This window comes from Gossypium hirsutum, chromosome A05 (genome assembly GCF_007990345.1).
Source record: "Gossypium hirsutum isolate 1008001.06 chromosome A05, Gossypium_hirsutum_v2.1, whole genome shotgun sequence".
In the NCBI taxonomy this organism is placed as follows: Eukaryota; Viridiplantae; Streptophyta; class Magnoliopsida; order Malvales; family Malvaceae; genus Gossypium; species Gossypium hirsutum.
The window spans coordinates 16,226,338-16,240,033 of NC_053428.1; the positions used below are offsets into that span (position 1 = coordinate 16,226,338).

The 13,696-nt window shown below is 31.3% G+C and overlaps 2 protein-coding genes across 2 annotated transcripts; one reads left to right on the top strand and one right to left on the bottom strand.

Annotated features, from left to right (window-relative positions):
• Positions 1–1,554: 1,554 nt before the first annotated feature.
• LOC121228871 (uncharacterized) lies at positions 1,555–2,505 on the bottom strand. The gene has a single exon (XM_041111876.1). It carries the CDS (start codon positions 2,503–2,505, stop codon positions 1,555–1,557), a length of 951 nt encoding a protein of 316 aa, XP_040967810.1.
• Positions 2,506–7,077: 4,572 nt separating this feature from the next.
• LOC107914460 ((E,E)-geranyllinalool synthase) lies at positions 7,078–12,762 on the top strand. Its single transcript, XM_016843380.2, has 12 exons — positions 7,078–7,483; positions 7,596–7,788; positions 7,895–8,124; positions 8,212–8,335; positions 8,418–8,539; positions 8,638–8,873; positions 8,963–9,078; positions 10,692–10,790; positions 10,867–11,082; positions 11,179–11,308; positions 11,789–12,040; positions 12,117–12,762. The coding sequence occupies exons 1-12, from the start codon at positions 7,153–7,155 to the stop codon at positions 12,615–12,617; spliced, it is 2,550 nt and encodes an 849-aa protein (XP_016698869.1). The 5' UTR covers positions 7,078–7,152; the 3' UTR covers positions 12,618–12,762.
• The last annotated feature ends 934 nt before the right edge of the window (positions 12,763–13,696 follow it).

Here is a 13,696-nt window from a genome sequence, read left to right on the forward strand (position 1 = left end):
ATTTCTCCCCCTAATGTTGGAAAAATTGACTCGTCAAAATGACAATCTGCAAAACAAGCCGTAAATAGATTCCCTGTAAATGGTTCTAGATATTTAATTATGGATAGGGATTCAAATCCAACATATATACCCAACCTTCTTTGAGGTCCCATCTTAGTTCTATGTGGTGGAGCAATTGGAACATATACGACACATCCAAATGTTCTTAGATGGGAAATATTTGGTTCCCGATCATGAACTATTTGTAAGGGGGAGACTTTATGATAACTTGTTGGCCTGATGCGAATTAATGCAGTTGCATGTAAAATTGCATGCCCCCAAGCAGTGATTAGGAGTTTTGACTTCATAAGTAATGGCCTTGCTATCAATTGAAGTCATATTATTAAGGATTCTGCTAAACCATTTTGTGTGTGAACATGAGCTACAGGATGCTCAACACTTATTCCAATGGACATGCAATAGTTATTAAAAGACTGAGAAGTAAATTCACCAGTATTATCAAGACGGATGGTTTTAATAGGAAAATCTGGGAAATGGGCTCGTAATCGAATTAGTTGAGCAAGCAATCTCGCAAACGCCAGGTTGCGAGTTGATAACAAAGATACATGAGACCATCTACTCGATGCATCGATTAAAACCATAAAGTACCTAAATGGTCCACATGGGGGATGTATAGGCCCACATATATCCCCTTGAATTCACTCAAGAAAAGTAAGTGGTTCGTTATTTATCTTAGCTGGTGATGGTCGGATTATTAATTTCCCCAGTGAACATGCAGCACATGTAATATTTTGAAGAATCTGCTGGCTCTTCAATGAATGTCCACATGAATTTTCAATTATTTTTCGCATCATTATTGAACCGGGATGGCCTAACCGGTCATGCCAAAGAACAAAGTCATTAGTAAACTTCTGGTTTACTATAGCATGTGTTTCTATAGAACTGATCTTTGTGTAGTACAAACCAGTAAAGAATACAGGCAATTTCTCAACAATTTGTTTATTGCCTTGAGCAATACTCGTAATTTGAAGGAATCCACAATTTCCTTCGTTTAAAGTCTCAATATGATATCCATTTTGGTTAATATCTTTAAAACTCAATAAATTTCTTTGAGACTTAGGGGAGTATAATGCATTAATAATTTCAATTTTTGTTCCCCTTGGTAATAAAATAATTGCTCTTCCGGAGCCTTCTATAATAGTTGTACTACCAGATATAGTGCTCACACTTTCTTCTTTCATTATTAAATAAGAAAAATATCTCTTATCTTTCAATATGGTGTGAGTAGTTGCACTGTCTGCTAGACATATATTTTCATCATTCATAGCTGATTGCCTTTGCGAGATAATGTTCTTCAAAGAAACAAAATAACCACAAAATGTCACACATAATAGTGAAAACAGGTATTCAAAGTTCAAATTACTAAAAGGTCTATCAAACAAAATTATCACATAAAACATAGCACTAGTAAAGGTTATAACATCATTATTAAAGTTGCTAAATGAAACATAGAGTAGTAGAGGTTTATTTTATTATTTATTGAAATTTGTGGCCTTAATAATTTCCTTCAGGGGTAGAAAGAAAATCAGCCACTTCTAAGTGGATTGCATTGCCATCATCAAAATCACCTTCGCCATCTTTATACACAAGATTGGTTTCTACTTTCTTTCCCTTCTGTTTTATGGACTGCTGATAAAGATCAACTAGATTACCATTTTCACCTTTTTCTTTCTTTTCCCTATTACCATTTTTTCGATCCCACTTCTGGTAGGAATGTGAATTTTTAAAACGACCACTTCGACCATATCCATATCTATGTCCGCGGCCACGCCCTCGGCCACGACCACGCACACTACTATTTGCATGGTGTGTTTCTTTTAATTCTTGCCTATTGTGTAAACTCACATTCGCTTCAGGGAATGGAGCAGAGCCAGTTGGGTGTAATTCATGGTTTTTCATTAGCAGCTCGTTGTTTTGCTCCGCCACTGGGAGACAAGAAATTAATTCAGAATATTTCTGGAAGCCTTTTTCACGATATTGTGTCTGCAGGACAACATTATTTGCATGGAAAGTTGAGTATGTTTTTTCTAACATTTCTGCATCAGTAATCTTTTCTCCACATAAATTCAATTGTGAAGTGATTCTGAACATGGCCGAGTTATAATCACTAACAGACTTAAAGTCTTGCAATCTTAAATTCAGCCACTCATAACGAGCTTTAGGCAAAATCACAGTTTTCTGGTGGTCATATCTTTCCTTTAGATTGGCCCAAAGAATTTGAGGGTCCTTAACAGTCAAATATTCGGTCTTTAGACCTTCATGGAGGTGATGGCGAAGGAAAATCATGGCATTGGCCTTTTCTTGTGTACTTTCTTCATTTCCCTCCTTAATAGTCTCACCAAGACCCTTTGCATCTAAGTGAATTTCAGCATCTAGTACCCATGATAAATAGTTATTTCCAGTGATGTCTAGAGCCACAAATTCGAGTTTTGTAAGATTTGACATTATAAACTATAAGACAAAATATACAAGTCAATAATGTAAAATAAAGCATGTTAATATGCAAATGAAATAACACATATGCAAATGAAATAGATCAACTTGTTACCCTTACTTCACCTAAGCGTCCTTCGGCAATCTTTAAGGAAAAATTTGTTGGCATTGATTTCTTGTATTAGAGACTCGTGCTGATAACGTGTTGTGAAATAATAAAGAAAGAATAAACTAAAATGTGATAGAAGAAAGAGTGTAAAGAGAATGTAGAAGAGAAAGTGTATCTTCTTTTTTTATATATATTTTTCATGAGTACTGAGCCCTATATAATAAGGGTTAAAAGTAACTCTCTAATTATTATAGGGCATGTAAAGAGTTATGACCTTTTATCTCCCATATTAATGGGGTATAGGAAAAGTCTCATAACTTATGGGGTATAGGAAGGGTTTTATAACTTATGGGGTTGATAATGACATCCACATAAATATTTCATAACAGTTTTCAAGTTTTTCTATTTTTCCAAAACATTTTTGTTGAAAACAATGAAAACATATTTTTTTAGTTCTCTAGTTTTCACATATATATTTTTTTGTTTTCTTTTTTTTTTAAAATCTCTAATCATGTTTTCTTCACTATTTTCTATTTTTCGAGAAAATAAAAATAAAAATGAAAAATAGAAAATTTAAAATTTAAAATTTTAGTTCTTACGAAATGATTACAGTTTATTTTCAAAATTTGATGCGTCAAACATATTATATCATATGTGTAATGACATATAAATTTATCATTTTCACACATTACACACCAAAAACTCAATTAATGAATTAACTATTGTCGTTTGCGTCAAGACTAAAATTTTAAAATTCAATTATACTTTGAATGACTCAATTAAATAATATTGACTAAATCTACAATAGTGCGTATAGTACAAGATTAATAATTAAGTTCAACAAAATTAATTTAATTGCTATAGTTTAAATTAGAACTGAAATTTTAAAATTTAAAAAATATAAAAATTAAAATCAAATTAAAATAAAAAGCTAAACTCGTAACAATTATAAAATACAAAAAACTACTTTTCGGATTTTTTTTAAACAATCAAAGTAGGAAATTCATCTATGATGTAACCTTACTTTTTCTGTCAAGATTGCCACGTTATTTTGATTTTTTTTCTAGAAATATACACCTAGGAAAAAGAATATATTTAAAAAATTTAAGATTATTTAGAAGAGTAAATATTCTTCTTTTAAGTCAACACGACATGTCTGAGGATCGGTTTACTATTTGGCGGAAAAAAGACAAAATACGACGTATGATCTATAAAAAAAAATACATTTTTTTTCTCATATTTTTAAAAATTATATTTTAAATTAAAAAGTATGCTAAACGTCACATCATGTTGAACAGGTTCAGAACTTTTTCTTTTTCTATTTTATTTTCTCAAAAATAGTACTTCATATAAATAATGATTTATAGGTTTGAAAAAAATTAATTAGGTATGTCAGATTAAATTTTTTTAATTTTATTTAGTGAAATCTGTTATTTTTTAGAAAGTGTGTGTTGAGTATACTATAATTATTTACTTTTTTAATATGAGTTGGATAGTTAAATGGCGGTGGTTTTGGCTTTGAGTCCTAAATTTGATTCTTTATTCACTCACATTTATATTTTTATTTCATATTATTTTAAGCTATTATTTTTTTAAATAAATATTTTTAACATATTAGCTTCATTAGTTAAATAGTTAAATAATAATGATTTTATCCTTAAGATCCATGTTCAATTTCCCTTTTCTAAACATAATTAGAATTTTTATTTCATATTATTTCAATTTTTTATTTTTAATTAATAAATATATTATTAAAATAATATGAAATAAAAAATATAAATGTAAGTGAAAGATGAATCAAGCTTAAGACTCAAAGCCAAAACTACCATCACTTAACTATCCAATTAAAGAAATTGATTGTATTAAAAAGGTCAAAAATAACAACTTAAAGGAAAAACACTTTCAACTGGACGTATTTTCACTTTCTCTCTCTCTAAATAACTTATTTCCTTAAATGAAATTAAAAACAGCTTATAGGCCTAATTAAAAAAAATTGACAAATAAATCTTATTTAGTCGGTATTTCAACTTAAGTTGCACATATAAATTATTGTTGTTAAGCAAAAAAAATCAATTAACTCTTTCGTTAACAATTTTTTTTCTTTGATTGAGCTAACAAATTAATTTCAATTTTAACTTTTATTTTTAATAAAAAATTAAAAATTATAAAAAATTATATATCAACGTTATAAAAACTATTTAAAAGTTATAAAAACTTTAAAAATTTTATTTTATGTAACTTTACTAATAGATATAAAATTACGTAAAGATAATATAGTCATTTTAATATTATTTTAATGTTTATATTAGAGTAATATTTTATATTTAGTATAGGTTTATTTTTTAAATGTGTTATAAATTAAATAATATATAAAAATAACATAATATAAAGTATTATAAACTTAAAAATAGGTCGGGTCAAGCTTAGGCCTTAAATTTCAAGCTCGAGTCCAACCCATATTTTAAACGAACTTAATTTTTTGCCCAAATCTATTTTTCAAGTCTAATATTTTTACTTAAATTTTTATAAATTTCGAATGAGTAACCTAACCCATGAATACCCTACTAGTCTTTTTCGTTCGCCATGGCATGATTGCATCCACCTCTCAACCCAAACCACAACCTGCATTCATTTGAGATAATATATAAAATTAATTAACAACCTTTAGATAAACTTTATAATTACAAAATAGTAATATATAATAAATCAATTCTTTATCCCATACAATGCAAGGGTTGATTGTGTGTATAAATTAAAATATTTTAATAATTTTGAAAATTTTAAATGAAGTTTTAAAAAGACAAAAATTCGTCGATTGAGTCTTAATTCGATTGGCATGGGCATTGTTGCTAATGCAAGAGAATATGGGTTTGAGTGCGCTGAAGAGTATTATCCTCCTATTTATGGGTTGAGTAAGGGCTGTGGGTACTTTTAGACATTGTGTCAAAAAAGAACAAATATAATCCGAACATTTAATGAGATTATTCTAAAAAAATCCAAAAACAAAAAATTTCAATTTTATTTAAATGAAATTTCTATTTAAATAAAGTAGAATAGAAATTATATTTAGTTTGAGTACATGTAAAATAAAGATTTGTAAATAGAGAATAAAGATATGTATTTTTCATAAAATATTATATAAAAAAATAATTTTAGATTAGATGAGTGAGGAAAAAAAAAGAGATATGAAAGAAAAATAGAAGGACAAAGAGAGGGAAACTATGTAAAATACAGATACAAATAAGAATTGGATAGTTTATGGAAAATAGAGAATCATATATAGGAAAAGAAATAGAATAATAGATATGGAAAATAGAGATATGTATTTTTCATAAAATATTAAATCCCCTTTCATATTTCTATTTTTCATATATGTTATTGTCTTTCCTTTGCTATATTTGATTTTTTATTTTTCATATACTCCTTTTTCCTTTTCTATTCAAATTTTCGTTCTTTTTCTCAATTGAAAACTCTAGTCGCCATATTATTTTCCTTCTTTTTCTCAATTGAAAACTCTAGTCATCGTACTGATCAATAGCCATTGAAGAAGAGATTTCCTCCTTCTTGTTGACTTCTATGGTTCATGTCCCCATAACTAGCTCTAAATCTTCTAAAACAATAACTAAAACTTCAAACTACTATTTTTAGAATAGTCTTTTTTTTAATATCACTGATACCGCTTGACACAACGGGGATACCTAAAAAAACATAATTTTTTAAATTTTAACAGGTGCCACTTGACATAGTGGTGGCACAATAAATATATATTTTTAAAAAACCAATGATTGGTTAATGATGAGGGGCGGTGTTGTCAATGTATTAGATAGCACCGATGATCACTATAAAAAACGAATCATTTACATACGTAAGTTTTAACTTGATTATTTTCATAAATAATCTTTTGTGTAAGTTGGGTAAAAAAGCGAAACAAAAATAATAATAATAAGCAAACAAAGACGGATTTAGGGGGACTAAAATGTAAAATTTTTATTTAGACCCTTAAATTTTTAAAAAATAAATTAATAAAGATAAAATTACACTTCAGTCCCTTAAAATTATAAAAATTTAATTTAATTTTTTAAAAATTATAAAAATATAAACTATAAAAAATTAAAATTTCATTCTATCCTAAAAATTTATTGTGAGTTTGTCCCTGTCAGCAAACACAAACCATGTTGAGGGGAATTCAAAGAGGGACTGCAGCATTTGGGCTCCACCCCACTTGCATCCTCTCCAAACCACACTTTGTTTTCAATCGATTTTTCATTTTACATAATTTGATTTTTTTTTAAAAAGCATACATAATTTGATAATTTAATTTAAAATTATGTCCCACTTATTTTGTTTAAAGAATAAATGTCAACCAACGGGAACACATTTCAACAACAAGATTCACGTGTGGGAGCTCGACAATTTTTTATCGAACACGGTCTTCTGGAACTAGAATTACTATAAATGGACAGTAAGCGGCTCGTACCACTACTCATTGATCTAAGAAATTTATAACTCTTTAAAGTTATCGGATTTCGATTGATTACATTTTCTCTGGAATGGAGCTTTCAAAGGATTCAATAGAAGCTTTAGTTAAAATGATGAAGGAAGAGATGTTATTATTGGACATCGATCCTTACTCTTTTGTTTCACCTTCCGCTTACGACACTGCCTGGTTAGCCATGGTTCCTGCAGATTCGAACCAACCATGCTCGATGGAACCCATGTTCAGGGTTTGCTTGGATTGGGTGCTCAAAAACCAGACCCAAGAAGGGTTTTGGGGAGAGTGTGACGCTCATGGCAACCCCACCCTCGAGTCTTTGCCTGCTACTCTGGCTTCTGTTATTGCTCTAAAAAAGTGGAATGTGGGGAAGGAAAATGCAGAGAAAGGTATCAAATCAAATTTCGGTGGACAGTGAAGCATAATTACTCTCTGGCATGTGTTATTGCTCTCCAATTACCCTTTTAACATGCAATTCTTTATTATGATAACGTGTTTCAGGGTTGGCTTTTATTCGAGCAAACGCAGAGAATCTCCTAGCAGGACATCGAAACCAGTTTCCTCGTTGGTTTGCCATTGTTTTCCCTGGGATGATTGAACTTGCACGTAAAACTGGCCTAGACCTGGACTTCCCCCACCATTTGAAAGGTTTGCTGATGGATATTTTCTTTGAACGAGAACAAATCCTAGAAAGGTAATTTGTAAACCTGAACCTAAGTGATTCATAAGCATTATTAATATGTATAGTTAAACTGCAAAATTCATCAATTAAGGTCCAACTTTGTTTTTTGTTGGGGTAGTGATAAGGAACTTGCTGCTGGCGGTGCCTATCCTTCATTATTATCATACCTCGAAGTGTTGCCTTCATTATTGTATGCCGCTAATGAACAAGAAATAATGAAGAACTTGAGTGGTGATGGCTCATTATTCCAATCCCCTTCAGCAACTGCATGTGCTTTCATGGCTACCGGGAATAAAGACTGCTTAGCTTACTTGCAAACTCTAGTTGAAAATTTTGGCAATAATGGAGGTAAAGTAGGCATCATAGTCCTCTCATCTTTATTAGTTACTTTTGGCTTCGAATTTTTGGCTATACCTTCACAAAAATTTGTTGTAGTCCCGCCGACGTATCCAGTGGATGAAGAGCTAATAAAACTTGGTTTGGCCAATCAACTTCAACGGTTGGGATTGGCTGAACATTTCACGCAGCAGATTGAAGAGATTTTGACCCAAGTTTACCAGTAATGACCCATGCACTGCTTTATTTATTTCTTTTTAACACACGTTAAAATATTTTTACAAATTAATGACGGTAATTTTCAGGACTTATACTAAGGAATCATCATCAGAGAAAAGCAATAGTGTTGCTTCAGTTGCAACCCAACTCCAAAAAGACTCTTTGGCATTTCGACTCCTTCGCATGCATGGTTATAACATATCCCCATGTAAGTTTTTAGCTTTTTTAACCAAATTTCATGCAATATAGTGCAATAGACGTGATCTTTTTCAAACTCTAAATCCACGGTTTTCCATATTCGTGCAGGGAGCTTGTGTTGGTTCTTGAATGATGATGAAATTGTAGATCATATAGAGAAAAATCAGGAATTTTTCTCGAGCGTGATGCTTAATGTTTATAGAGCCACGGATGTTATGTTTTCCGGAGAATACGAACTGGAGGAAGCAAGATTATTTTCCAGGAAAGTTCTGGAGAAAGTTGTAAGTAAGGGAACTGGATCAGATAATGACGTTTTTACAAAATCGTCCACCTTTCAGAGAATGGTATCCTATTTGTTGCCTGTTATAATGAAATGGTAATTGAATTTGTGAGGCACATATATACTAAATATGTGCAATGTGGGTTTGATTAGATGGAGGAGGAGCTGAGTCTTCCATGGGTGGCGCGATTGGATCACTTGGAACACAGGGCGTGGATTGAACAGAATGAGATGAATGCTTTGTGGCCAGGAAAAACCTACTTTCACAGGTACAAGTACTCGGCCATCGCAACGGTGCGAGACCGTCTTTAGCTCACCCCGATCTTAAATAGACTTCCGTCCCTATCTTACTTGAATTTAAAAATATAAATAATTTTACGAAACTTTCTGATTTCGCTATCTCAAATTATTACAAATTTTTTATATTATTTTATTTTTCATATGAATTTAAATAAGTTATAAATTAGGCTTAATGCACCGTTTTGTCTCTAAAGTATATCATTTTTTCAATTTGATCCATTAAACTTTTTCTTTTCTCACATCAAGAACTAAAGTATTCAGTGTTCCTGGATCTAACATTAAGAGTATTCAATCGGTTAACCGATCCGAACTACCATTAACCGAATTAACTAATCCTTTTAAATCTTTAACTGTTAACTGAATTGAACTTTTTCGATTAATTCGGTCAGTTAACCGAAATTTATATATATTTTTTATTTTTTGATTAAAATAAGTATAAAACACAAAAAAAGCAATCAAATTAACCAAATTTAATTTATGTAAAATATATATAAAAATATAAAATGTTGATTAATTTAGTTAATTAATTGATTTCAAACAGAATTAACCGTTAATCAAATTTCTAAAAATTTATTAACCGACCCAGACCGAATTAATTTGGTTTACCGACCGATAATTTGATTTTATCCAAAATTTTCACACCCTTATCTAACATTATTGATGCTCACAGTCCTTTTGTTGTTAAAAATAACTCCAGCCAATTGTGTTCCCCCATGTCATCTGATTTTTATCTGATTTGTTTTAGAAATCATAAAATTATAAGAAAATTATAAAAAAGTAGTGAACATTATTAAAATGATAAAAAAAACTTATAAAAATTTACTAGAAATTATAAAATGGTAAAAGATATATTATATATTTTATGTAAACGCTTAAATTGGATTTAAGATTAAATTTTAAAAAATAAAATTATTATACTTTTACATAAAATTTCAAAATATGAAATTACTGCAATTTTTTTAAAAATTATTAAGTTTGTTAAAAATTGCAAAAAGGTCAAAAAAAAAAAAAAAAAGGGTCCAAACCAAACGCAAACAAGTAAAAGATTATATCAAAATTCAATCCAAGTTTATTTGAGCTATTCGTGAGTAGGGTTATGTACATGAATATTTTTTAAAATAATTTTACTGTTATTTATAATTTTTAGTAATTTTATATTTTATAATTTAAAGATTTTTTTTTAAAAATTGATGATTATGACATTGTGACATCATGTGACAAGACATAATTGATTGAAAACTTTTTAATGGCAGAAGGAAAAAAAATAAAGTGAGAAAAATGATATAATTAAAATGCTGAATTATGCATTAAGTCTATAAATTATAAAATGTTACCAGAACAAAGTAGTTAAAATGCAACAAAATATTATACATTTCTAAACCGAAAATATAAAAACATTTACTGAATTAAAAGAGGATATTTTGATGAATTTATTGAGTCAAGTTATATGGGTTTGATCTACACCAGAAAACGAAAATTTTAATTAACAACCCCCCCCCCCGCCCCCACCCCCGGGGGCAGGAAAAATAAAAACAAAAATTGGCTTGCTGAGTAAGTATAACATTGAATTACCGGTTTTCAGGATATCACGGGCTAAAAATGAAAAGTTAGTGCAACTTGCTGTAGCAGATTATGAGTTTAGGCAGTCAATTTACAAGAAGGAAATGGCTGAATTGAAAAGGTAAGAAAAACTGAATTCTTCTTCTTCTTCTTCTTCTTATTCTTCTGACAGGCGCTTGTTTGTTTAATGTCAACAGCTGGTGTCTGAAATGGGGTCTTAGTGATATGGGATTTGGTAGAGAGAAAACCATGTATTGCTACTTCGCCATCTCTGCCAGCCTTTCCCTGCCTTATGACTCCCACATCCGAATGCTGGTGGCCAAAAGTGCTATACTGATTACGATCGCTGATGATTTTTTTGACATGGAAGCTTCTCTAAATGACCTTAACATCCTCATTGATGCTGTTACAAGGTCATTAATGCGCCAACAACAAAAGCATAATTAATACTAGATTATTTGGGAACGAGCTGAATACCTTTAATTGTTGATAATGATTGCACATAACAGATGGGATGGTACAGGACTAGGCGGGCACAGTAAGGCCATCTTTGATGCCCTTGATAATCTTGTGAAAGAGACTGCTGAAAAATATCGGCAACACCAAGGAACCGATATAACAAGTTATCTACAGCAAATAGTAAGTGGTTATACTAGAGGCAACTTCGGTTTTGCTCGGTTGTGGAATTCTTAAATTTTCATTTACTCAAATAATTCGGTTTCATTCTTTAGTTTTTTTTCATTTTAGTTTTGGATTTTGTTAATTTCATTGAGTTTTAATTTAAAAAAAAATTAATTTTCCAAATAAATAAAAAATAATCAATAATATTTTTATATAAAAATTTAAAACTATTTTCACTATTTTAAATATAAAATATTTATTCACGTAATTTATTTTTTAGAAAAATTTAAATTATATAAAACAATAACTTTTTGTTCAGTTTAAATAATTGCAATTTTTTTAATTTATATTCCGAAAATCATCAACACACCACAGTTGAATTCGATTTTGAATTTCCAGGTTTCTTCGGTTGGCGCTAAGTGAAACAATGTTGAAATTAGGTACTGTCCAATCTGATTAGCAGGTCAATAACACTAACGAAATAAACGTTTGATGCAGTGGTGTGAGACATTTGCTTCATGGCTTATGGAGGCCAAATGGAGCAAAAGTGGATACATGCCATCAACTGATGAGTACCTTCGAACAGCCACCACATCTATCGCTGCACATACGTTGGTTCTTCCGGCTTCATTCTTCCTGAAATCAAGCTCGCCGAATGCTGAAATCAGCCCCACTGCCGCCGAGTACAAGACCATTACCAAACTCACCATGCTTATACCTCGTTTGTTGAATGACATACAAAGCTACCAGGTAAATTGTAAAACCCCTTCAATCCTTCCTTTCATCTAAAACCTGTTTGTATTCATAAGGAAGCTAATTGTGACAGAAGGAAATAGAAGATGGGAAAATGAACTACGTATTGCTTTACATGAAGGAAAACCCGGATGCAAACATCGACGACTCGATCACCTTCATGCGGGACTTAATCGACAAAAAGAGGAAAGAGTTACTTAAGCATGCTTTGATGGATGAATTAAGTAATTTGCCCGTTGAATCGAGGCGGCTTCACTTATCGTGCATGAAAGTGTTTCAGATGTTCTTCAACTCCAGCAACCGGTACGATTCCAATACAGAGATGCTTCAAGACATACAAAAAGCGATATATGTTCCTCTAGATGTTGGGACATGGAAGCCATTGGTTCCTGTTCCTTCACAGTCTGGTTGGAACAAGGAATTTCAAACAACAATAAGTTCTCAGCAGCCTGTTTTACGACCATTCAAATATCAGAAGAGAAGAATTATAGGATACCAAGCTTCTTTGCCCATTGCTAGGCGTGGATATGTTAATATGTTTATCACTCCAAATTTTAGGTTGTCTTTCGCCTAATCAAATAGGTCTAACCCTGCATAGTTTTGGGAACAATAATGTATAATAGAAATAAAGTGTATATGCTTCCCTTGTGGAGGTGGATCCCTGTTGAATTCGTTGAAGAAGACGAAATATGTGTTAAATGAATGTTTATGGTGGCGCATCCAATAGTTTTAGTGTTCTCTACACAAATAAACCGTGCTTTAATCTAATACGATAAATAACTAAATAAGATATCAGTGTTTTTAAGTTACGAAAGTTATGTGTTTTTGTAGAGAAGCGCAGCAAAATGATAGGCCAAACAGATGATGTCCATTGAAAAAGAATACCTCCTAGAGATTGAATTTACTGTATTTATACAATATTTCTTGCTGAACTGCTTCAACAGCTTGTTAACAGAAAATAACTACTTTAACTGCTAACTGCTTAACAAACTACCAGTTTCTGTCATCTTCTACTTTCTAAGGACTCAAGTTTGCTGACAACTTTAAGTTGTATTCTGACTTTGGTAAAACACCCAGCTGAAAGGGGTTTGGTGAGCACATCCGCCACTTGATCTTGAGATGGAAAATGATCAACAGCTTTCCTGTAGTCACTTTTTCACGAACAAAAAATAAATCAAGCTCCACATGCTTAAACTTGGAATGTAGGATTGGATTAGCAGATATGGCCACTGTACTTGAATTGTCACATCAAAGAGTTGCCTTTCCAGCAAGCTGAACTCTTAATTCTCCCAACAAAGACTCCAGCCAAGTGACTTCTGCTGTAGCATGAGCAAGGCTCCTGTATTCTGCTTCTCTCGAAGAACGAGATACCACATGTTGCTTCTTTGAACCTTAAGAAATAGAATTCCCACCAAGGAAAATACAAAAACCCGACACTAAGCGTTTGTCATCAGGATCATTTCCCAAACTAGCATCTGAATAACCAACAACAGATAGATGGGAGGCAGCAATAAAATAAACACCATGATATATCGTTGCTTGTAAATATCTTAAAATACGTTTAATAGCTTTGAAATGATGATCGAAGGGCTTATGCATGAATTGACAGACCCTATTGACAGCAAATGTAATATCAGGCATGGTAATCATGAT

What these genes read in the sequence shown, in the direction of transcription:
- LOC121228871 (XM_041111876.1), bottom strand. Translation starts at nt 2,505, where the DNA reads ATGTCAAATCTTACAAAACTCGAATTTGTGGCTCTAGACATCACTGGA.
- LOC107914460 (XM_016843380.2), top strand. Translation starts at nt 7,153, where the DNA reads ATGGAGCTTTCAAAGGATTCAATAGAAGCTTTAGTTAAAATGATGAAG. An exon ending in CGTCCACCTTTCAGAGAATG is followed by an intron (nt 8,874 to 8,962) that starts GTATCCTATTTG and finishes GGGTTTGATTAG; the next exon opens with ATGGAGGAGGAGCTGAGTCT. An exon ending in GGAAAAACCTACTTTCACAG is followed by an intron (nt 9,079 to 10,691) that starts GTACAAGTACTC and finishes ACCGGTTTTCAG; the next exon opens with GATATCACGGGCTAAAAATG.